This window comes from Eptesicus fuscus, chromosome 4 (assembly GCF_027574615.1).
Source record: "Eptesicus fuscus isolate TK198812 chromosome 4, DD_ASM_mEF_20220401, whole genome shotgun sequence".
NCBI classification, from domain to species: Eukaryota; Metazoa; Chordata; class Mammalia; order Chiroptera; family Vespertilionidae; genus Eptesicus; species Eptesicus fuscus.
The window spans coordinates 35,900,392-35,924,924 of NC_072476.1; the positions used below are offsets into that span (position 1 = coordinate 35,900,392).

The 24,533-nt window shown below is 37.2% G+C and overlaps 1 protein-coding gene across 1 annotated transcript; it reads right to left on the minus strand.

Annotated features, from left to right (window-relative positions):
• Positions 1-26: 26 nt before the first annotated feature.
• PRRC1 (proline rich coiled-coil 1) lies at positions 27-23,721 on the minus strand. The gene is made up of 9 exons (XM_054714937.1): positions 23,623-23,721; positions 19,541-19,678; positions 18,886-19,275; positions 16,851-17,011; positions 13,721-13,823; positions 10,295-10,458; positions 7,558-7,661; positions 5,921-6,023; positions 27-964 (listed from the first exon to the last, which is right to left on the minus strand). The coding sequence occupies exons 2-9, from the start codon at positions 19,656-19,658 to the stop codon at positions 755-757; spliced, it is 1,353 nt and encodes a 450-aa protein (XP_054570912.1). The 5' UTR covers positions 19,659-19,678; positions 23,623-23,721; the 3' UTR covers positions 27-754.
• Positions 23,722-24,533: the final 812 nt, after the last annotated feature.

A 24,533-nucleotide genomic window follows, 5' to 3' on the forward strand; every position in this document is an offset into this window, starting at 1 on the left:
AATAGCAGTATTAAGAAAATAAATGCTTCTGATTTTAAAAAATACTCGAATCATTTGCCATTTAGTTGTCACATAACAATCAAAAAGTAAAATGTATTACCCTAATGTTCAGAGCATAAATCTGTAAGATGCCAGAACTTACTTAAAAAAAAAGAAAAATAGAGCATTATTCACACAGTGTGTACATGATAACCGAAGAGAAAGTGATCCATTCTGTTGTTTTGGCCCATGTTAAAAATATGCAAACAAAATGTGCACCATCTCTCTACAGGTAGGTGTTTTAGAGTAAATTGTTGAGCACACCCTCAGCATCAGACCTGAGATCATGTGCACACACAAAAAAACCTTCAAAGAATGACAGATATTAATCTTGAATTAAAAGAAACAATGCTTTTAAAGAATATTCAACAAGCATGTCATTAACTGTGTTATGAAAAACAAAATAATCAAGTACATATCAAGTTAAATTTCTTAACACATGAATTTGTACTCTAAATCTGGTATCAAATTGTCCTATAAAAATACTTATATATTTGAGAACTATAGTACATGTAATTAAATGATCATAAAAGAATCTGTTTCCTTTCATTTGCTGACATGACACTATGGCTTTTTAAAGGGAAAGGAAAAATTGCAGCCTACAGGAAAATTACCAAAACTGCTGGATCACTGACGCTATCCAATTTCAGAAAGTAAAATGTCTTCTTTACCACCAAGCTCACGGTGAGGCCGTCTCAGGATCTAGGTAAGTCTCTCACACGGTCCTGGGGGGCAGGCGCTGTTTATACATGCCCGCTATTGCTTTGGCTGCACTGTAGATCATCTGTCGCTGTGACATGCCAGTGAAGGCCAGGTGCCAATCAGTCCGGCTGACATTTGCTAAACTCTTTTCCAGGACTTCGCCCACTGTCACCAAAAGGCCTGACCACCTCAGATTGTAGTCCTGGGGAGTTAGACTTTGAGCCTATGGGAAAATGAAATTTATATTAAAATCATTGGAAATGGCTGTAAGTGACATTTCAAAGTCTCTCAGGTTGCTCTTAATATCGATGATGATAGACCCTGAGAAACAGCTAATGCTGCCAACTGTATAAAATTCCAAAGCTGTGGAAGAATCAACACGATATTGCACACAGCTAATTTGTTTAAAATATAATCAAGGTCTTAAGTCTAATGACTATATCCAACAAAGCTCAGTGTCAGAGGGCCTAAGTTCTACTTCTACATTCATTGTCACTTCAGGTTCATAATAAAATTAGTACTAAAATAGAAACATTATAACTTTTTACAGTTATGACATTCCTACCAGAAAGGAAACTGCCTGCATATTAGACTTCAATCCATTCAGAAAAGGATAGCTCAATTAATTTGCAGAGGAGTACCCCCAGAAACTTTATTCTCATGTGAATAAGGTAATACCTATAAAATAATATGCAGTCCAGGATAGCATCATTCATACCTGACCCAACCTTTATCTGTTCTCACTCAAATTACATATTCACCCCACACAGAAAAAAGAGAATAAACCCATTGCTGAATATCCAAGAATAAGGAAGATTTTCTGTTTTAGGGTATTAGGTACAGTCCAGATGAATATAGTTACATGTTTTGTATTACAATTACCTGAGATACCTTTTTTTTAATTTTAGAAAACCACATATTTTTTAATACTCTACCTAAGACCCCTAGTTTGAAACTCCACAGCAGGTTCCCAGAGAAGGAGTACAACACTCATGAAACTGAGCAACTGGGGAGCTTGCTCAGTCTTCCCTACCACAGTGCCCACTGCACAATCAGTATTTCACTAGGTTTCAGAGAAGAGCAGTAGCAGGTTAATCACAAAGATCTCCAGAGACACTATCTCAACTGTGCTTCTCACAGGTGACATGTACATGAAGCACCACGGATCTTGTGAAGCTGCAGATCCTAACTCGAGCCCTCTGGGTGAGGGCCCAAGAGTCTGCAATTTTAACAAGTTCCCACGTGACACGTAGGAAGCTGGGTCTAGGATCACATTTTTGAGGAACAAGATATTGACCCTAGAAGCAAAACTCCAACATATGTGAGTTTTAATTGGGGGACAGAGGGGATAATTTATTTGTATAAATTTTTTCTAGACTTCAGTAATATGCATGCTGATTGTAATTATAGTCCCTAAAGAGCTGACTTTCATTCCCTTAAGTAAAAAACTCCAACAGTAAGGAAGCACAGAATTAAACTCTAAGTATAGATTAAAAAGAAACAGGGAGAGCTGAATAGCAGGAATAAAAGGAAGGCACATGCTTTAATTTTTTTTTTTTTTGTCATGAGGTTCAAAACTAAAATATCAAACAATGACAATAGAAAAAAGGCAAAGTAAAAGACACTCTTTCACTATCACTCTTCAGAGTTAACCACATTAACAGCTTTTGCATATCCTTCTAGGCCTTTTGTTTTCTATTAATGTATATAATTTTAAAGTATATATGTGTGCATATGTAAATATATGGATCATACTAGATGCAGTGTATTTTACTTGGCAATATGTCCTAAGTTTTGATATTAGTATATACAGTTCTTTGAGCATTATATCTATTTATTTTTCCAATATGTATTCCTAAAAATAAAATAAAAATTATCCTTTTGCAATGGATATTTAGCACAGGGGTCAGCAAACTTTTTCTGAAAAGGGCCAGAGAGTAAAAAGTCTAAGCTTTGTGGGCAGGATGGTCTTTACTGTAACTAGTCAATTCTACTAAAGCACAAAAGCAGCCATAAACAGCATGTAAATAAATGGGCAGGAGTGTGCTCCAATAACATTTTACAAAAACAGGCAGGCATGCCAGACATGGCTGCAGGCCACTTTTTTTGCTGACCCCTGAAGCACCCTTATAATGACCAAGTTTCTAATGTTTATCATCACAGAGCCTTTTGTCACAATAGTGAATAAAATGGACATGGGGAGAAGAGGTTTCCAAGACACCCTATATATTAGATTGAAATAATATAATTGCAAAGATTGATAGAATTATGAAAGCTCAATGTTTAAGCAGGTATATGTAAATGAGTTGTGTCCCTCTACCTGGATGCTTTATGGGAACAGATATTATGTCTGCTAGAGAACACTTTCCCTACCTAGTATTGTAAAACCAAACCCTGTTGATAAAATCCTAACAGAGAATACAGTTAGAAGCATATGAGTTGACGGAATTACCGTGCAAGTTTGTAGGAAAATTGGTATATTTGAATGGGCTTTACATGAAATCATTGTTTCCTTTACCTGACTACTTTGGGGATGGACACTGTATCTCACTGGGGAATGTTTCGTACCTAGTATTGTAAAACAGAGGCATGTACATCGGCCCTGCAAGCACTGTTAATTAGACATGCTATATGGGAATCAGTACAACTGCCTCAGCCCACACAGTATAGGATAGAAGCTGGAGTGATGTTAGGGGCAAAAATCTCCTGCCATAACCCTAGGGGGCGTGTAGGCTGAGGCTAATGGCAAAAACCTGTAAGTGCCTCCCAGCAATGACTACTGGGACTTTGGATCAGAGGATTTCCATTTGCGGGGCATTTTCTACCTTGTTATTAGACATTCTTAATTGAAGCTACACTTATGACTGAAGGACATACACTGATGCTGCTGCTGAAGAAATGCCCTAATGGGATGGCAGTGACCGGAACAATGAGCTTTCTTAGCTCTATTTCCATACAATGTTATGGAAGTGGTTTACACAGGATCATGCTGCCCAGGGAATGCAAGGAGGAGATGCAAGCAGGGAGTCTCTTTGCTTGTGGGACCAATTCTGGAGACACCCGAGGAGCTGCTGGAACCAGCTGCTGCATGGACAGTGCCCTATGAACAGCTCTCAACTGGAAGAGCTCCTGGGTTTACAAAGGGCAGTTCCAAGGATGTTGTGAATGGATAACATCCCATTTGGAAGGCCACCACTCTGACTTAAAGTAAAAACAAATCAGCAGGGTGGGCTGTTTTCCTAATGGAAAAACAACAGTGGTAAAATCCCCTATGTTTCAGTTTTTACTCATTTATAGGCAGTGGCCTGGCCCTATGGTCAGGCAGGAGCGCAATGGGAACCTAGCCTGTTAAAAGGATGCCCATATGGGCTGAGGGAAACACACTTGCTAGATTCGTATTGCTGCCTGCTCTCCTGACCAGCACAGTGGCCAAACCTAATGTCCCTTCCAAAGGTAGAAAAGTGTGGGTATAAATGGAGAGAAGGGAAAGTAGTTGCTATGAGTAAGAGAATGAATAAATGGTTTATGTAATGAGGGAAATCAAATATTACATTAACAACTCAAAAGGCTCAGTGAAAGAGATGATACTGTCTCTTAGCTTCATTATATATGCATGCCTTGTTTTATTTCACTTCACTTCCTGCTTTGCAGATATTGTTGTTGTTTTTTTTTACAAATTTAAGGACTGTGGCAATCCTGCATCAAGCAAGTCTATCAGCACCATTTTTCCAACAGGCTCAGATAATGGTGAGTACTTTTAAATTAAGATATGTGCACTGCTTTTTATAGACATGTGATATTATTGCACACTTATTAGACTACAGTATTGTGTAAACATTACTTTTATATGCACAGAAAACATTGTGGTGGTCTGAAACCAAATCGCACTATCTCTGAGGCATGCTTGTACCAGGTGCCTGAAAGGGTGAAGCCCTATATTGCTGACATCACTTTTGTTTTGGAACCTGAACAGATCAAATACAAGCCTGCAAACCTGAGTGGCCCCACCCTGGGAGACATTTTCATATATGAAAGACTAGAAGTTATTAATAACTGAATGTTATTAACAATTGAATGGGAGCTTAATGTGCCTGTCTCTTTTATGACTGTTTGACTATAAGGGATCTGTGTTTGAAGACCACAATGGTAGACTCTAATAATAAATAAATAGTCTTCATCCCAATTTTTTACAGAGCTCCCAAGTATTAAGAGCTAAAAGATTAGGTTAATGAGATGACTTTGGAAAGCTTCATTGAGGTGATTAAGGTTGAATCATATGAAACTGCCAATATTTGATTTTACTTAAAAGACAGCAATTCCATATGGTCCAACCTAATTACTAAATCTACTATTTTGTTCAATTTTTCTAATTTATTGGTATAACAATATGCATAATATTTGCTTACAATCTTGTAATCACCTGCATATTGGAGTTTAATGTTAACATCTACAAAAATGCTTTCTTGTACTTCTGAAAAGAAATTATAGTATAAGTAAAAGGTTCAATAACTTCAAAATTCCAAGCATCAATTCTTAGTCCTCATCTAAGCTGTAAACCTATTAAGAGAGGCACAAGTTGCTTTCAGGGATTCTATGCACACATCTGCCCAACTTATATGTGAGTACATACACGTATTTTCTTGGGAGAGAATCCAATAAAGTTTTGAGATGAAATTTGACAATGTGCAAGAGTACAAATGGAGAGGAAAAAGTCAACAAAAAGCCATTTAAGAGTACAAAGATTCCAATGTTAATATGCCCTTACTTTTTTTTCTTGAACAAAATGCAATATAACTAAAATATAGAAAAAATCAAAATCATTATACATTTATTCCTCAGTATAGAAACGATGTGAATAGGTAAAGACATATGCCTTTCACTAAGGTTCCTACTTACCAGCAAAGAGGAAGATCAAGACAAAGATATTAGGGAAAATAAAGAAAAGGTGAACATAAAACCAGAAGAGGTAAATCTCTTTTCATCTTAGGGTGAGGAAAATAGTGATTATATAAATATGTTACCTTTTCAAAGACAGTTAGAAAACAAAAGTAAGGAAGTACTGAGACATAGAAGAAGAAAAGGCTAGAAGGCTCTTTTCAACAAAAAAATCTGCCCACATTTTTATTTTGAAACAATATTGAAAGCTTCCCTGGAGCATATGAAAATGCAGAAAACTAACCTGTTGTACGAATTCCAAAGGCACCGGTGTGGCTTGTGTAAATGTTTCTAGATGAATGCCATGGACAGGATCTTCAACTATCAAACAGCCAATATCAAACCATCTGCAACAGAATAAGTTTCAAGTTATGTGCTAAATAAAAGGTATAAGTAATATCATTTTGATAAAATATTAAAAGATTTCAAAAAGGAAATGTTTTTCTAATCAATTTTCAAGAAGACAATCCATAAAAACAATATATAAAATTCCTCTGTTGGCTTAACTCCAAGAGGAGAAAAATAATGAGGAACAATAAGAAAAAAAATAATTGAAAATTACTTATCATGGAAAGTTCTTGTGTATTCACTGTGGTGCTAACAGTGAATACACGTTAGAAGAACTCCAAAGTCGTCTTTCTTCTCTGAAATACTATCATGCTCCTAAACATGTCCACCCAGATGTCCCCTTCAACTCAATAAATGTAAAACTGCAATACCTAGCAAACCCACCAAACCTCTTCCATTTCTTTTACTATTAGTGCTGTTGGCTGAGGAAACTTTTGGTTCTCCTCCCTCTGCTTCCTACTAATCTTTCAACTTCACCTCACTCCCTGCCCCAGGGAGAAAGAAAAACGGCAATCTCTACTGATCAAGTTCAAATAATGCACCAAATTTACTCATTTGAACTTGCAAATAGTTTGTCATGCATAATATTTTTAATATGTCACTTAAAAAAATATGGAAAATTTTGTCTGTATAGCCAACTGGAAAAGTTATTAGCAAATTAAAAAATAAGCTCAGAGGGAATAACAAATCCTTTCCTCATTTCTGATAAATCCTTCACAATGAAAACTTTTTCCATTTAAAAGATACTTGTAAGTTGACTTAAGTGAAGTCAACTGTAACACAACCAGCATTTTAATTAACCAGAATCATAAAACCACAAGATGGCCTATCATCACTAGTCATCCAGAAAATCAAACCCAAACCTTATGTAGTATCACCTCACACCTGTTGAAATGGCTATTATCAAAAAGGCAAGAAATAACAACCTTTGGCAAGGATATAGAGAAAAGGGGGAACACTCACAAACTGTTGGTAGGAATATAAATTGGTACAGCTACTGGGAAACAGTATAGCGGTGTCCCAAAAAATGAAAAATAATACATGATCCAGCCATCTATTTCTGAGTATTTATAAAAGATATATGTACCCCTATGTTCACTGCAACATTATTTAAAAGAGCCCAGGTATGGAAGCAACCTAAGTGTCCACTGAAGGATAAATGGATAAAATGTGGTACAGACACTGGAATGTAATTCAGCCTTAAAAAAGGACGTCTTGCCATTTATGACAAGGTACATGGACCTTGAGAGCACTATGCTAAGAGACTAAGAGAAAGACAAATACTGTGTGATTTGACATATATGGAATCTAAAAACAAATTTAAAAAAACAGAACATGACATACGACGAGCAGATTGGCGCTTGCCAGAGGCTGGGTGAAGGGGATCAAAAGGTACAAACTTCAAGTTATAAGTCATGGGAATATAATGTACAACGTGGTGACTACAATTAATAATACTGTATTGTATATTTGAAAGCTACTAAGAAAGATCTTAAGAGTTCTCATTACAAGAAAAAACAACAAGCCTCTTACTTGTCAGGAAGCAATTCTGCAATAAAGTTTTCTACTGACACAGCAATCTGTTTCTCATGGATCACTCCAGTTCGACGCAAGGTATCTATCCGTTCCTGGGCACCCTGAATAACAGTGTAGGTTAGAAACCATTTCAAATTATTCATTACTAAATATACTAATTTATGATTATATAAGCAATATATGCATACATTTATGCAAGCACACACACTCATTCACACAATATAGAGGACAAAAGGTGAAAAAGTCCAATTGTGTTCCTCTCAGTACTCAGTTTGGAGTATACCTTCCAAATTATTCCAATTTGCATTATTGTTTTGGTTGCTACTATAAAATGGATTATTTAGACATTCTATGTTCTAAATGGTTACTTACTAATATAAGAAAACTGTGTTTTTTAATGTTAACCTGGCAAGGAGCCCTCCTACAAAATAAATTTTTTTATCAATCTCAGATTTTAGTTGATTCTCTCAAATTTTCTAAGTAGGCAATCATATCAACAGTAAATATGTTTATTCTTTCTTCTGATTCTCTTTAACCTTAAGGTGACAGTTTTAAGTTTTATTCAGGAATATTATCACCATTAATGAAACAAAACTGAGGGGCTACAAACACTATGCAGATAAATCAAGATCATGAATTTAATCTTTTTACAGAAAACTAAAAACTGGACTAATGAAAACAAGGTTGCTGTTTACTACTTTTATCTGAATCACTTCATAAATAGTGATCATGAGTGATGTGTTAAAAGAGCAAGATAAAAACTTATTTCTAAATAAAATTAGCCATAGTTAAATACCTATTTTTATTATAGACAGCAGAGCTTAATAGTAAATGAGATTAAAGGATTAGTTCCTATTCAAGTGAAAACTGAGAAAGCTAAGATATTTCTAGAGACAACTGAATTTATTTCAGAGATAACTGAAATAAAGAACAGAAAGTGAAAACTAGATGAGAATGAGTAAAGATATTAACTTATAAAGATGAAGGATGAAAGATTAAATTAAATCAAGTTTACAATTAAATCAAGACTATGTATTTTTGCTTTACTCTTAACTCTTACATCTCTAGTATACAGCACAGTGTCTAACCTAATAGGCCTTCAGTAAGAACTTTACATGAAAAACTGAACAAAAGAAAGAGCTTCTGAAGGCCTATATCGCTAATGTTAAGAATCTAAGTGATTTTTGGGGAAAAAATGTAATGAATAAGATAAACTTAATTCTTTATACTGAATATTATAAATTTGCCTAGTTCACTCCTCCCAAGAGGTAGTTATGGCTAAATTTTAATTATAAAGTTGAAATAAATGTTAATTCAGTAAAAACTATTAATGGATAAAGGGTATGTTTAGGGACTCACCCCTAACTCTTTGAAGGTGATATCTTAGCTATGCACTACAACAAAATATTCCTAGATTTTATGCTTTCTAGGGAACAGAGACTGTTTGTTCATTTCTTAGTATCCTACACAGCACTGGACTTTATACTTCATAAGGGTCACAAAACATTTCACTGAAATTAATTAGCACCTATTAGAAAGAAATGAGCTAGGTAGACAAGTCTAATTCTTTTTTTGTTTGTTTACGGAATTCAGAAGAGAAAATAAAGAGGGTTTATATTCACCTCTCTTATCCTCTGATCACATTAATTAAGTGTGGCATCTTTTGGGGTCACAATTATAGAAATTTTAATATCATTCCCTACCAATATCGTGAGAATGGAATTTTACCTTTATTTTCTAAAAGTATAGGGGATCAAAAATTAGGTGGTATAGAGGTCACATTGAATTAATTATCTCAGTACTAAGGATACCCAAAGACCCTAGAGCTTGCCCTACACTCTAAGGACTTACACTAAGAGTCATGGTTCTAAATAAATGCTTATAGGTATTAACTACATCTGTGTTTATAACATACAGGGTGGGGCAAAAGTAGATTTACATTGTTCATATGGAAAAATAATACAAGAATAAAATGTTTTGCATACACACAACTATAAAACTACTTTTACTTTGCCCCACCCTGTATTAATTATTCAACAATGGTCATAACTATGGCTGGCTTTTCAATAAAATTACTTAGTGCTATATTTTTCAGTTGTGCCTTTTTTGGTGATTTTGCTGTTTTAAAAGGGCTCTATGTATAGTGCAGAAGTGCTGTCTAGTGTTCCGAAGCAAAGAAGACTGTGATGTACCTTATGGAGAAAATATATTAGGAAAGCCTCATTAGGCATGAATTTAGTGCTGTTAACTATGAGAGTTTAATGTTAATGAATAAAATATACACATTAAGGTGTATTTAAACAGAACAAACATAAAACAAAGTTATTTATTAATTGGTTGGCAAAAATGCTGTGATTAGAGGCTCCTAACCCTGAAGAAATACATACAAGTTTAAAGTATTATTAATAGTGGTAGTAATAAAAAGCTTATGGGATTCGAGGGTTATTATCTCTTTAGTAATTGACTTTAATGTTAACATTGGGTTAAGAATACCTCTTTTAGGACTACTTATTTTCTTTTTGTGCTCTCTGCATGTGTGTACTCCCTCCCTCAATTAAAAACCCACCTTAGGTTTCTTTAAAAGTCCACTATATCTTCATAACACTACAGAGTTGTCTAATTAAAACCAAGCTGATCGTTTCATTATGTAAAAACCAATTCGCTCCATACAGACCACAGGATTATTCCCAGAATTACGAAGAGATTACTAGAAGGTCTTCCTTCTATTACTTACTTTTAATCCAGCTGCATAGCCCACTGGTTGGGGGGCAATATTGGACTGAACAGCTTCCCCCATAACCACAGCTAAGCCAAAGACCTCCTGGAAGGCATCTCGGACAGCAGCAACTTTTACTTCTTTATTTGAGGTCACTACAATATCCAGTTCACCTCCAGATTCTACAAACAGCAGCAGAAAATTTCAATTCCAAATTAAAATAATGAAATTCTCAAAATTACCACAAGTTGACATTTCATTTGCATAATTACTAAGCTCACAGAACAATGCAAGATAGGCATCTTATTCCAACAAGAGCTTAGCCCAGAACTACCAAATTTTCCTTAGTTTTAAAAATGAGAACTAATGTATTATCTAAGGGAATCTATTGGCAAGCAGAAGATGGCACATACCTTCTACTGGTTCTGATTATCACATCTGCCACAAATACGGCACCACACTGTTCTGAATTCTATGAACTACTGTTCCAGAACATATTAGTAGCTCTCCCTGATGACAGCGTGATATAGTCAAACAGCTTAGGAGATGCTGCACACCGTATTTCTTTCTTGGAAATTTGTAAGGTACATTAGCATAAAGATTCTGAGAAATCCAACAATTAAAAATCATGACTATAACCCAGTACTTCTATGCTTAATCTGTTCATGGAACACCTTTTTAGCATCTAATAATAGCTCCTAAAAGATGTTCCATAGATATCTGAGAAATGATGTTAGGGCCACTATGAAAACAGATTGTCTATTATACTGCTCTACTAATTTAATTTAGTTTCATTTTCTGATTAAATTTTAGATACACATTTATTGCATTTTAAAGGCTATAAATCAAAATGGTTTTTCTACTGTTAATTACTAGAGACATATCTATTATACACAAAATTCTAACACCATATGGATGCCACAGTTGCCAATCCTTCAGCAATCATAGGAATTAAATATATCTGACTTTGAAATATTAATCACATATTTGGGACACTATTTACAGAAAATGACTATTACTGATATAACCTGTCAAAGACCTGCACAGAAGTTCTGCACTAAACAAGGACTACCATGAAATATGCTTTTTATCTAGAAAGTAGTTTAAAATATGAGAGTTGAAATTTTATTATACATCCCCATCAATGAAAAAAATATATATACCACAAATAAATGGATATTTATAAATTATACATCTATTACTGACCTAATACAAATATGCAAGCATATATTAAAAAAATGAAATGCCAACTTTTATAAAACCTCAAATTTAAAAAGGCTAAAAGCAATATGAAATTTTAAAAAAATGTTAATATTGCAATTACTTTAAAAACCTGTGTACTATTTAGAGTAATTGAATCAAATGTGCCTAATTACTTTTGAGATCTTGATCTAACATTTCGTGATACACAGAATTCAAAGGCCTGGTTCTAAGCACAGCATACTTTGCTACTTGGCATTAGGCTACCACTGGTAAAAGCGATTTCTCAAGAAAGCCATCTGTATTGTAAAATATTTTGCCCCAGAAATGATGCTATGGTTTTCCTAATAAATATCTTCTCGAACAGTTGAAAATACTTTCTAAATATCTGAGTTTTTTATTATGCATCCCCCCCCCCCCGCCTTTTTTTATATTAGACATTACTAAGACCTAAAAGCAATAGCTCACATAGGAGGGAAGAGAAAACGTACTTTTTTCTCGTTTTTTTTCCTTCCATGTGAGAAATATCTCTTGACTCTAGCTGAGGACTACTCCACTAAGCTTTCATTTAGCGCGTGGCCTTTCATAATAGCAAAGGGAGAACTAATTAAAAGAATGTAGAAAGTTAAACTGTGTTAAAATATATTAGAGCATTTCTAATAGCTCTTGTGCCTTTTTGATACTTTTGAAATTAAATCAAATGATTTCTAGAATATCTGAGTAAAAATATCGTTTCACTGTTTTATTAGGTAAGAATGGTCTTGCTTTTGCTGTCAAGACAGTGTCAGCTTTTCCACACTCAGTATTACTTTTTAAAGCTGATTAAGATTATATGTTACGTTATCTAATAATACAAACTTTGTATCTCTTCCTCCACCCTTGGGTATTTTGTTTTGTTTTGTTTTGTTTTTTACTTTTTCTTGATGTCATGCAGACTACTGGCTTGAGAAATGGTCTTGGATTACAGTCCTATCATTTTCTAGCTTCATTATCTTGCAGAAGTCACTGAACTTGTTTTATAGGAAATTACCTATCACCTCACAGGACTTGCTCTAAGAATACATAAAATAATGGCTTTCACAGTCTTAGACAGTACCCGTTAAAACAGCAAGAGCTCCAAAAATACTTTTTCTCATTCAAAATAGGAGCTTGTGGAGACTATCATGATGTGTTCATTGTCAAACTTATTATGAATATGTAAAATCAATATGCATGATAGGGCCTGATTTCTAAGTCCTTTAGCAGATATAAACTCCAAAAATAATTAAGCTGATTTAATTCCTGATTCAAGGGAAGCAAAGTGGCTAGTTGTCAAAAATTGAATATGGGTTTAATCTAGTTCCACCAAGCTGTATGACCTAGGACAACTTAAATCTCTCTGAACCCTGGTTCCTCATCTAAAACTTGAGGAAAATAATACCTACATTGCAGAGCTCTTGGGAGAATCAGTGCCTGGCAGAGCAAGCATTTAATAAATGGTACTTATCATTGATAGATCTTGTCCTTTGACATTTACTACATAGTAAACTACCAACATAGTCAAGACTCATTAAAACTATTGACTTTTTATTGCCATTAAAAATCTATATTCAGATACCTGGTACACAGCTTTGGCTTGTAAGTTACCTTAAACAGAATTACTAATAATTGGTCACTGATGTTGCTAAATGATTATATTTTTTCACATACTGGATATGTACATTAAGAATTAAAGGGCATACTGCGTGTCTATGTCAACTGTCTGGAGGATTCTTGGTAATGAAGATTCAAAAATGGATAAAACAGCTTTCACAACAAACCCAGTAATCTATGGTATTATCAATAGATTAACTTCCTCTACAAATATTATCACTGAGTTAAACATAAATATACTTATTTAAAATAGATAACTGAAGAAATGTCAAAACCAAATATAAACAGAGCATCACTTCAAATATCAACAGTGAATAAAGTCATATAGAGCAAGTGACTAACCACATTTACACTAAAATCAGTCAGTATGTATACTAGTAATTCATATGGTTTTACTCCTCCGAAGTTTATTCTGAGGAGTTTTCAAAATGCATTTACTGGTGATAAATAAAAAGATGAATTAAAAATACCAAGACTAAGATTTGACAATCAATATAAGACTATTAAGAGGATTTCTACCGATTATAAGACCTATGGATTTCCAATTAATGGCTGACATTAGCACATACTTTTAAAATATATGGCAGATGCTAGTCTATCTTAAGTACATACTGATATATGGAGCCATGCCGGGGTCCAGCGTTGTAATCATGCTTTCTACAGAATGTTTTGTTTTATCAAGCACAGATTTCACCATAGGATTCCCAGCTACACCCTGCATAAAACAAATTAACATATAAATATCCATTCTAAGCAAAGAAAACAATGATCACCCGATAATGAAATAAATTATTTTTTTAGGTTTCCAATGCATCACTGACCTGTACTTTGTAAAATATAAGAAAAACAAGATTATAACAATGTTAAATTGCTATTAAATTTCAAAATGCTTATTCTCAATTTCTTTTCTTATCTATCAAAGACCCACAACAGACTGCAGACCACACTTTCAGTAGCACTAGTCTGGGACGTATGTATATTGTATCTACATATGTGTGCATGCATATATATTTACTTAATTTCTATGTATATGTTATTTCATTTACTTATCTAAAAGACTAGGCAAAACTTGTCCATCAAGGTCCCAAATAAAGATTGTAATCAGATGTCTCCACAGACCCATACTTTGTTCCCTAATAAAAAAAATAAAAATAGTGAAAACATTTATCTTTTCCCCAAAGCAGCTACCTGTTACCTTAATATAAAATATTCTGCTATGTTTCACCAGTTTCTTCTTTGTCCTAGTTCCTGTTTCTTGTTTTGTTCATACCCAAATTCTCATTTTTAAGCCAGGCCTTTGGATTGTGTGTTTTTTTTCCAATTAGAATTAACACTCAATATTACATTAGTTTCAGGTCTACAGCATAGTGAACAGATCTTTATATAACTTACAAAGTGATCCCTCAATAAGCCTTGCACCCATCTGATTCTTAAAACCACATATTAGAAATAAGGAGCCAGGTCCAAGTACCTCCTTCCTATGCTATACTTCTCCCATGGTAAAAGATTCTTGAGAGAGCAATGACTCAAGATGGCATCTGGCTAACAACCATGATTCCACCTCTTCCAACCTACCATTAAACTAAGGTGATTCAGAAAAAACAATGAGTTCATTAACACTGACATTTAAGACTGTCAACCAACCTTATGCTGAACATCAGAAGTTATTCACAAAACCTGGAAAGCTAAACTGGGTATTCAACTGATAACTGACATAATGACATGCTTTTCACAATGCCCTAGCCAGCTTGGTTCAGTGGACAGAGCATCAGCCTGCGGACTGAAGGGTCCCAGGTTCGATTCTGGCCAAGGGCACATGCCTGGGTTGCAGGCTCGATCCCCAGTAGGGGTGGCAGGAGGCAGCCAATCAATGATTCTCTCTCATCACTGATGTTTCTATCTCTCTCTCCCTCTCCCTTCCTCTCTGAAATCAATAAAGAAATATATTTTAAAAAGTTAAAAAAAAGTGATAGTCCTTATATAAAGAAAGCCTTTAAAAAGCAGTAGAAAAACGCCATCTTCATGAAACATGAAAAATGCGGTAATTCAGTCAAGCACATAGTAACACCTAAAAATGTTTATTATACAACTAAACTGCAACCAAGCCACCAGCAAAATTTTTGGGGGGAGAGGGGGGGAGGGGGTTTACTTGATGGAGTGATTCCAAATTTCACCAAGAAAAATAAATAGAAAAAATAGAAAAGGAAATTTTTAAAAATCAGCAAACTTATACAACCAAATACTGATGTATCTTTATGAATGCAGAGACCTGAAACTGACCTCGCTTACTCATCAACGAACACTGCCGTCCCCAGCTCAGCATAGAGTAGGCTGTCAATGAATATTAATAGTTACAATAACTAAAGTAGTGTAGAACTATTGCAAGGACAGGCAGAGCAGTAGAATAGAACGCAGAGCCCAGAAGCTAATACTAACCAACAATTCAGTAACTGAGATAAAGGTGACATATCAAATCTCTGAGATAATATGTGGGAACAGTTGATTAAGTGGTCGAAAGAAATTAAAATTGACTTCTACGTCATATAATACAATAGGTATAGCTACATTAAATTGGCAAGTGTAAAAAGAAAAATAAGAGAATTAAGAAGAAACCAAAGAAAAACATTTATCATATATTAATAGTGGAAAAAGTCATTTTTATCATGAAAAAAATTGAAAAGAAAGAAGACTGATAGAAATGAGTCCTGAAAATTTAGAAACTTTTGTATCAAAAAGCATATTCTTACTACACTATCAGATCTTACAAATTCATTAAGAAAATCATCCCAATTCAAAACTGAGCAAAGAACATAGAGACTTCACAAAAGAAAACTATAAATTGAAAATAAATCTGAAAAAAAAATGTTCAAATTCAGTAACAAAGAAATGCAAATTAAAACAAGGTATTTTTTTGCCTTTCAATTGAGAAAATATTGTACTTCAAGATAACTGCTAGCAAAGTGAAAAATGCTTTAACAGTCTATTTTGGAATAACCTTCTTGAACAGCAGTATGTATCAGTAATTTTTAGTGTTCACTTGTTGCCCTAACTGGTTTGGCCAGTTGATAAGAGTGTTGGCCTATGGACTGAAGGGTGCCAGGTTCAATTCTGGTCAGGGGCATGTGCCTTGGTTGCGGGCCCATCCCCAGTGGGGGGTGTGCAGGAGGCAGCTGATCGATGTTTCTCTCTCATCGATGTTTCTAACTCTCTGTGCCTCTCCCTTCCTCTCTGTAAAAAATCAATAAAATATATTTTTAAAACAATAGTGTTCACTTACATACACTGGGAATTAATCCTGATGAAACAGATGAACACAAAGATCTGCATATAAGAGCACTCATCATAGTTTTATTGGTAAAAATTACAATTAGAAAACGCCAAATCACATTAGCAAAATAAAATATGGGAAATAAATGCAATGGCATGTAGGGCAAAGCAGCCAGAAAGAAAACATTTCTGAAGATATGCTATGGCTAGGAAGATATTCCTGATATACCATAGGTAAAGACAAAAGAAAGACATCTCCACATGCCACTACTCCAATTTCATTTTTATTTAAAAAGAGATTAACATCCACATAGATATGCACAAACAAAAAACTGAGAGGAACTATAGAAAACTGGTAAAGAGAATAAAAATCATTTTTTTCCTTACACCATTTTGTATTTTCAAAATTCTCTCTAATGAACGCCTATTAGTTTCATAAAAGTTAAGCATGGTTTTTAAAGTAAATACAGCTCACCTTGATAAAACCCCAGATTCCACTAGCAGATGCTTCATCCTGATCTCTAACAATTCTAGGATCTTCTTGTTCCTCTGGAAAAGTAATGGCTGACGTGGTTTCAGTTCCTGGGGCCAGAGAAGTCAAACTGGCTTGCTGAGTAATGGGGGCTGGCAAAATACCTAGTTAATGGCAAAAATGTTTAATATATGTAATTTATTCCATAAACGATTTCCTATAAAAAGAAGATACAATATATGAGATGAGCAGTTTAAAACAGCTTAAATAATGTATCTGTACACCCAGGCATTTCAAGATCGAGTTATGAACGCAAAGAATCACCTAAAACTATTTTATAAAATACAAATGAAACGAAATTCCAAAAAATAAATTTCCCTTTTTCATAGGCTTACACCAACCGCCCTGAAAACTGACAAATAAAATAACAATCAAAAAGTACTTCATGCTCTGGCCTGTGGTTAGAGTGCCAGCCCATGCACAGAAGGGTCACAGGTTGGATTCCTGGTCAAGGCACATACCTGGGGTTCAGGTTCACTCACCACTCTGGGTTAGGGGCATATGGGAGAGCAACCAGCTGATATGTCTCCTCACACCGATATTTCCCTCTCTCACTCTCCCCCTCCCTCCCTTCCACTCTCTATGAAAAGCAATGGAAAAAATATCCTCAGGTGAGGATTAACAACAACAAAAAAAAGTACTTCACATTTACTCTATTTAGCACTTGGATGTGATCAGCTATAGTTCTAATCTCTTTAGTGCATAAAAATCACTGGTGTAAGCACCCAAGCCCATCACATAAAAGCATATAATAATTAGTACACATACTCTCTATACTTTAACTAAAAAATTCACATAATACATAAACATGGGTATAATACTTTTACTCTGCAAAAAATTTTATTTGTAAAGGTTGATATGCAAAGTTGGATAATAACCATTACAGCAAAGTTGTTTCCTTTCCTAAATGAGAAATGACAGGCACAAAATAACAAGGATAAGGTTTTAATATTGGTTTCTAACAACCATTCCAGAGAGGCCAATAGAAGGAATAGCTGACCTAGAAAAGGAAATGACCCAATACCACCAATTTACAGCACACAGAAGCTTTTATTTGGTTTTAAATTTTTACCAGGCTAAATAAAACTACTCCTTGGACCATTCAGTCCTGATAATTTTTTAAGTTTTAAAAAATTCTTAAATTTCACCTTGATGTTTCTCGGTAAGTGCACAAAATATTAGGGCAAAATTTTGGAATTTTGTCTGACAGTCCATATACTAATCATGTACGTATTAATAAGTTTACAACATATAAAAATCATATACTAAGTTACATCAGCTTTATTTTAATAATTTAAGTAGCAAAAACATAAGAATAAAAAGCTCTGAAAGTCCAAGAAATGAGTTTAAAACATTGATGCAGAGAAACTGGAACCCTTATACTGGTAAGAGTTGCTTTGGAAAACAGCCTGGTGGTTTTTCAAGTCAGCAATTCCATGCCTATGTACATATCCAAGATAAATGAAAATAGGTCCACACAAAAACCTGTGCACAAATGTTCACAGAAGAGGTATTAATAATAGCCAGAAGAGTAGAAACAACCACTGATGAACTGAATAAAGAAAATATGGTATATCCATTCAATGGCATATTATACAGCCATAAAAAGGAATGAAGTATTGACATATGCTACATGGATGCACCTTGAAAATATACCAAGTGAAAAGGCCAGTTACAAAAGGCTGCATATTGTAAGATTCCATTTACATAAAATGTCCAAAATAGGCAAATTCAGAGAGAGAAAGTAGATTAGTGGTTGCTTAGGGCTGTGAGGATTTGGGAGGAAGTAGGGAGTGACTGCAAATAGTTACGCAGTTTCTTTTTGGGGTGATTAAAAAGCTCTAAAATTGTGGTGACGGCTGCATAATTCTGCAAATACATTAACGAATTATACGGTATGCAAATTATATCTTATTATTATTATTTGAAAAACAAAACATTAGCTATAACCACTAATTTCAAAGTATGAGAGGATTACCTGTTACTGGAGGTGCAGAAAATGACGGCATCAGGGGTGTCTGGGGAGCTCTTCCTGCATGTCCCCTTGTGATGTCATATGCTGATCCAACAGAAAATCCTGATGTAGGAGGACCGGAAGGGGGCGCAGATGGAAGAGTACTTGGAGCAGAGGTTGAAGTTGGGAAGTGGGGCAAAGGAGGATTACTAAAGGCAGCAGCAGTTGGTGGAGACACAGGAGGTGGTATAGCAGTAACAAGTGGTGGAGCAGACGGAACCGGTGAAGGAGGCACAAAAGGCAATGATGCTGAAGGCTTCACAGGAGGAAGGGACGGCTGAGGGGTAGAGGATGCGTGTGGTGGCAGGGACTGCACAGAAGATACATTTGGAGAAGAAAAAGAACTGGTTGCAGCTAGGAAAAGGGGAAGAGAGAAAAAAAAAAGACAAAATTGGAAACACTTTCACTTAGTTTTCATGACTTTTTTCTTGCAAAATGTTTAAATATAACAGACCACATCCCAAGATTTTAAAAATGTGTAATTTAAAATATACAACAAATATGACTTCCAACTCCCATAAGTAAAATAAGTTTTAACATATGCCTTTTTTAAACTGACACAGAAAAGAGAAGATTCTTCACCACCCTTAAAACACTATATGCTAGACAACCCCCTTACCTAAAGGAACGGGCGTGGAGCACATCGCAGCAGCAGCAGCAGCAGCAGCCAGTCCCGCCGCAGAATTTGGTGGAGGAGTTCCAGGTGGTGTTGTCTCTATTCCACTCTCTTCCATCATTTTTTTTCAATTATGATAGACTGTAAAGTTATAAAAATGTACCAAGTGTTACACAGTAGTCAAAGCATATTTTCATAGCTTGTAAAGTCAGAGAATAATTTTAAAGAATAATCTTTCAGATGGGTGTTTCAGGCTTCTTAGGATATATTCCTAGGAGTGGGATCACTGGGTCAAATAGCAATTCCATTTTTAATTTTTTAAGAAAACTCCATACTGTTTTCCATAGTGGTTGTACCAGTCTGCATTCCCACCAACAGTGTACTAGGGTTCCCTTTTCTCCACATTCTTGCCAGCACTTGTTGTTTGTTGATCTGTAATACTTTCAACAACAAAGATAATAAAAAAATAAAAATATACCAAAAACAAAAAAATAATCATTAAGAGACAGATGTCTTTATGTTTATAATGCCACTTATTTCCAGATGAAGGGTCTGTCAAAATTCCTAAAAAAATCAGTCTGGGAGAATGTTAAATAGGCAATCTGTGACATACTTATTACTGAAAAATAATTTTATGTTAACTATATAATTAATCATTATGATTTTATGTTAACTATAATTACTCATCCAATATATTTCAAATAGTAAATTACTAATTTACTTTCTCTTACATGCATGCATTTTATTTTATTTATTTTAAATATATTTTTTATTGATTTCAGAAAGGGAAAGGGAGATAGAAACATCAATGATGGGAGTGAATCATTGATCAGCTGCCTTTGCACGCCCCACAATGGGGATAGAGCCAGCAACCCAGGCATGTGCCCTTGGCCGGCATCGAACCCGGGACCCTTTGGTCTGCAGGCCAACACTCTATCCACTAAGCCAAACCAGCTAGGGTGATGCATTTTAGATTTACATCTGGGTTCCAGTCACTATTACATTTAAAATAAAAATCAGTACTTTTGAAACACTTCTTCTCTCCCAATAAAGCATTGTATGTGGGCTACTCCTGTTAACATTGAAAAATAATAATAATAAAAAAAAGCTCAATTCTTGGTTTTCCTCACATTAATGGCTAAATGATATGTCAGGATTTTAGAAAAGTTAACTATAGCAAAAATTCCACTAGATACCAGAATCCTAACAGATGATAATGATGACAAAATATGGAAAAATTCTTTTAAAAATTACAAAATTTCAAGCCTGTCTCCAGCATAAACTCAAAACTTCTAAATACACCAAATTTGTTTTTTATGTTTTTACTCAGTTATCCTTCATTAAAGGTCGACTACTTGCCAAGCACTGTACTGGTGCCTCTGGAAAAACAATGGATGCAAAAAACAGGATACTTAGAGTCCAGGAGATAATCAAAGAATAATACCCATGTACAAAGAACTGAAGCCTGAGTTGTATGCTCTGGGTGTAAGAACAGTTTTGTATGACAGGAATATGATTTTGACCTGAAGGTCAGGAAAGGGTCCCCCAGGTTCTGAAGAATGCGCAGAATTTAAGACAAAAAGAAAGTGAATGTATAGGAAGTATAAAGACCCTAACAAGTAGTTCAAATAGAAACACCCTAGACACCTAGGGAGGTGGGGAAGAAGGTGATTCTGACACGCTTGGTTGTCAGAACTAGAAAGGTACTACTGGAATCCAGTAGATAAAGGCTGGGTACTGCTAAAAATCCTACAACACACAGGACAGCCCCCGCAAGAAAAAAATTACTTGGCCCCAAATATCAATAATGCCAAGGTTGAAAACCTTTGGCCTATTCCAGTGGTCGGCAAACTCATTAGTCAACAGAGCCAAATATCAACAGTACAACGACTGAAATTTCCTTTGAGAGCCAAATTTTTAAAACTTAAACTTATTCTAAATAGACTTGCCACTTCTTCCAAATAGACTCGCCCAGGCCGTCGTATTTTGTGGAAGAGCCACACTCAAGGGGCCAAAGAGCCACATGTGGCTTGCGAGCCGCAGTTTGCCGACCACAGGCCTATACTAAAGTGGGGATAGTGGAGCTAGAGAAGAGCAGATTTAAGAAATGTTTAGGTGGTGGCGATAGACTGGATATGGGGCAATGACGGGGAGATACTTGACTTGCACAACTGGACAGAGATGGGTATCATTCACGTAGGGAACAATGGAAGAGGTATCTGCTTGATACCTTTTCGGGGTTAGGGTTATGGAGTGTTTCGGGGTTAGGGTTATGTAGTTTTATATTGGGCATGCTGAATTTTAAGTCCCTTGAAACATCAAAGGAAAGACAATGACTTAGTTTGTAGCTTAGAAACCATGTAAGCGTAGGTTCCTTTACTTTACCTAGTCTCTAAAGTCATGTTCTGAGATGATTAAGAGAATACCAAGTGAAAAGAGAATATGATCTAACCAATCACTGAAGAAGAGCCAGGTAGAAGACAAGTGTACAGAGAAGAACAAGAGATGACTAGAAAGATAGGAAGAAAACCAGGAAGACTATAGTGTCCAATAGCCAGTGTGCTCCAAGGTAGAAACAGGCAACAGTATTAAAATCCGCAGAAACAAAGAGGATGGTATCTAAGGTTCAATGGATTTGTTAAACGGGAGATGATGTAGTGAGAGCTATTTCCATGGAAGGAATGGGGTGGAAGTCAGTCTGAATTGGACCGAGGAGTGGGAGGCAAATATGCACGGTCTCTTCCCAAAGTTCTCTCTTCTTCATCTTCCCATTTTCCTATTAGTCATTCATGTCCTACTACAGACACTACCGCATCCTTACAATGGCAGGTGGAAGTCAGACTTAAAGGTGACCCTCATCCCCAACATTAACAAATGTGTTGGCATAAGAACTTGCACAATGACTACAACCCCGTAGTACGGAATAATTAGTCAATTTATTTTAGCCTTTAAAAAGCTATACTGTTTGAGAATCAGCTTAATGACAATATTGGGTAAATTTTGTATACATAAATGTAATACCTTCTGCTACTAAAGAAAAGCTATTGTGGTAAAATAACAGTGAAGTGTCAAGAGTGGTTAAAGGGTTTAGTGCTCAAGCCTGGGCACAAAAAGGAATATTGATGTATCAACATTAAAGTGGATGGCTACTTATACAGATTAAAAAAAAAAATCAATGGAATCATGGAGCTCTGATAACCGTAAAAGCACTAAAAGCCAATTATTGTTGATGTATTACAGGTGCAAAGGCTGGTCTCTATGACCAACGAGTGAGCGCCTGAGCAGGGTCTGAGTTTTCTGTCTTTGCATTCTCAGCTCTGATCCCCAAATAAACTTCCATCAGTGTCCACTGAATTAAACAGTGGCTGACACTGGAAAGACCGGAATGCCCAAATGTGCCAGGTTCACAGAAATGTACATGGTGTCTCTGAAGACTACATTGAATGACAGAAACTCTCTTGGATATAAATTCTGCCAATTTGGGACACAGGCTCATCCCGACAAAGCTCCCGAAGTTGGTCCCAGGAACTAACGAAGAGCAGAGGACAAAAGCCCCCTGGAGCGGCGTTAGGCACTGACCCGGGACCCACGGAAAAATAAACTGCTTCCTTCCCGCGGCCGGTCCGGTGTGTGGACCCAGCCAGGGCGGGGGCAGCCGAAATCCTAACTGGAGGCAGCGGCCTCCCCACAGGCTCCGCCACGTCTCCAGGCCCCGCCGGGCCGGGCTAAGGTCAGCGGGCGCCCGCTGGTGTCTCCCCCGTGGCCCGAGCGCAGGGAGGTGGAGCCCAGAGGCCAGGGGCGCCCGCCGCGGCACCTGGACGGGGGCAAAGCGCCGGAAGGAGCCCCCCGGGACGCACCCACAGCAGCACCGCAGCTCGCCCGGCGAAGCGCACCGGCGCCCGGACTGCACCCGGCAGGCTCCACAGCCCGCGCCGGGGAGGAAAGGCCGCGGGGCTCCGGGGAGACCCCAGCCTCCCGGGGGGGCCGGCAGCCCGCCCACCTCGCAGGCACAGCGCCCGCTGGCGCCCTCACCCGGGGCTGCCGCCGCCCGCATGCACCCGCGCTGCTCCCAGGCTGACGCTCACCTGGGGGCCCGAGAAGCTGTCTGCGTGGCAGCTGAAAAGTGGGGGACAGGGAGCTCAGGGAGGTAAGACAAGGAGGAGGTATAGAGGTGCTCGCACCGCGCGTCCCCGCCTCCAAGATGGCCACGGAGGCGCACGCCCCTGCGCCTGCCACGTCGGCACGCCGCCCGGCCCCGCCCCCGGCCCCGCCCCCGGCCCCGCCCCCGGCCCCGCCCCCGGCCCCGCCCCCGGCCCCGCCCCCGGCGCCAGGCCCCGCCCCGCCCCGCGCCAGGCCCCGCCCCGCCCCGCGCTAGGCCCGCGTTAAACCCGGCTGAGGATCTGGGTCCGAACGTCCTGCCCGCCCAGGCTCGGTGCTGCCTTCTCCAGCCGAACTGTCCTCCTTTCCTCTCCGCAGCACAACCCTTTTTACCAGGAGTGTCCTGAGCCGCGGCCGCCCACAGGGATGGAGATGAGCCAGCCAAGGCCATCTAGCTCAGTCCCCACCTCCAGGAAGGGCCTCACTCCAGAAACAGGGAACTCACCCTAGGTATTGTCAAAGACAACAGCAGTTGCATCTGGAGAGAGTGGGGTGGGGACAGGTCGCAGCTACTGTACTGATTTTTCCTCCCAAGTACATGCATTACTTTTTTTAAAAAAAATGAAAACTAAAGACAAAGATTATCAACCGAAGTCCAAAATCAAGAGTCAGGAGGGCCAATCTGAAGGCTCTAGAGAGAATCCCTTCTTGCCAATCCTTTTGTAACCTCATAGGTTCCACTTAAAACAGCACCTGAAACCGTCGATGCTCAATAATATAGTACATTAAATAAATTGATGACTGGAGTACAATGGAGAAAAACAAGGAATTTGAAGTCAGAAGTCCTGGTTGGGTCTGGGACCACCCTAATGCCAGTTGTACAGTCTTGTGACCTTGC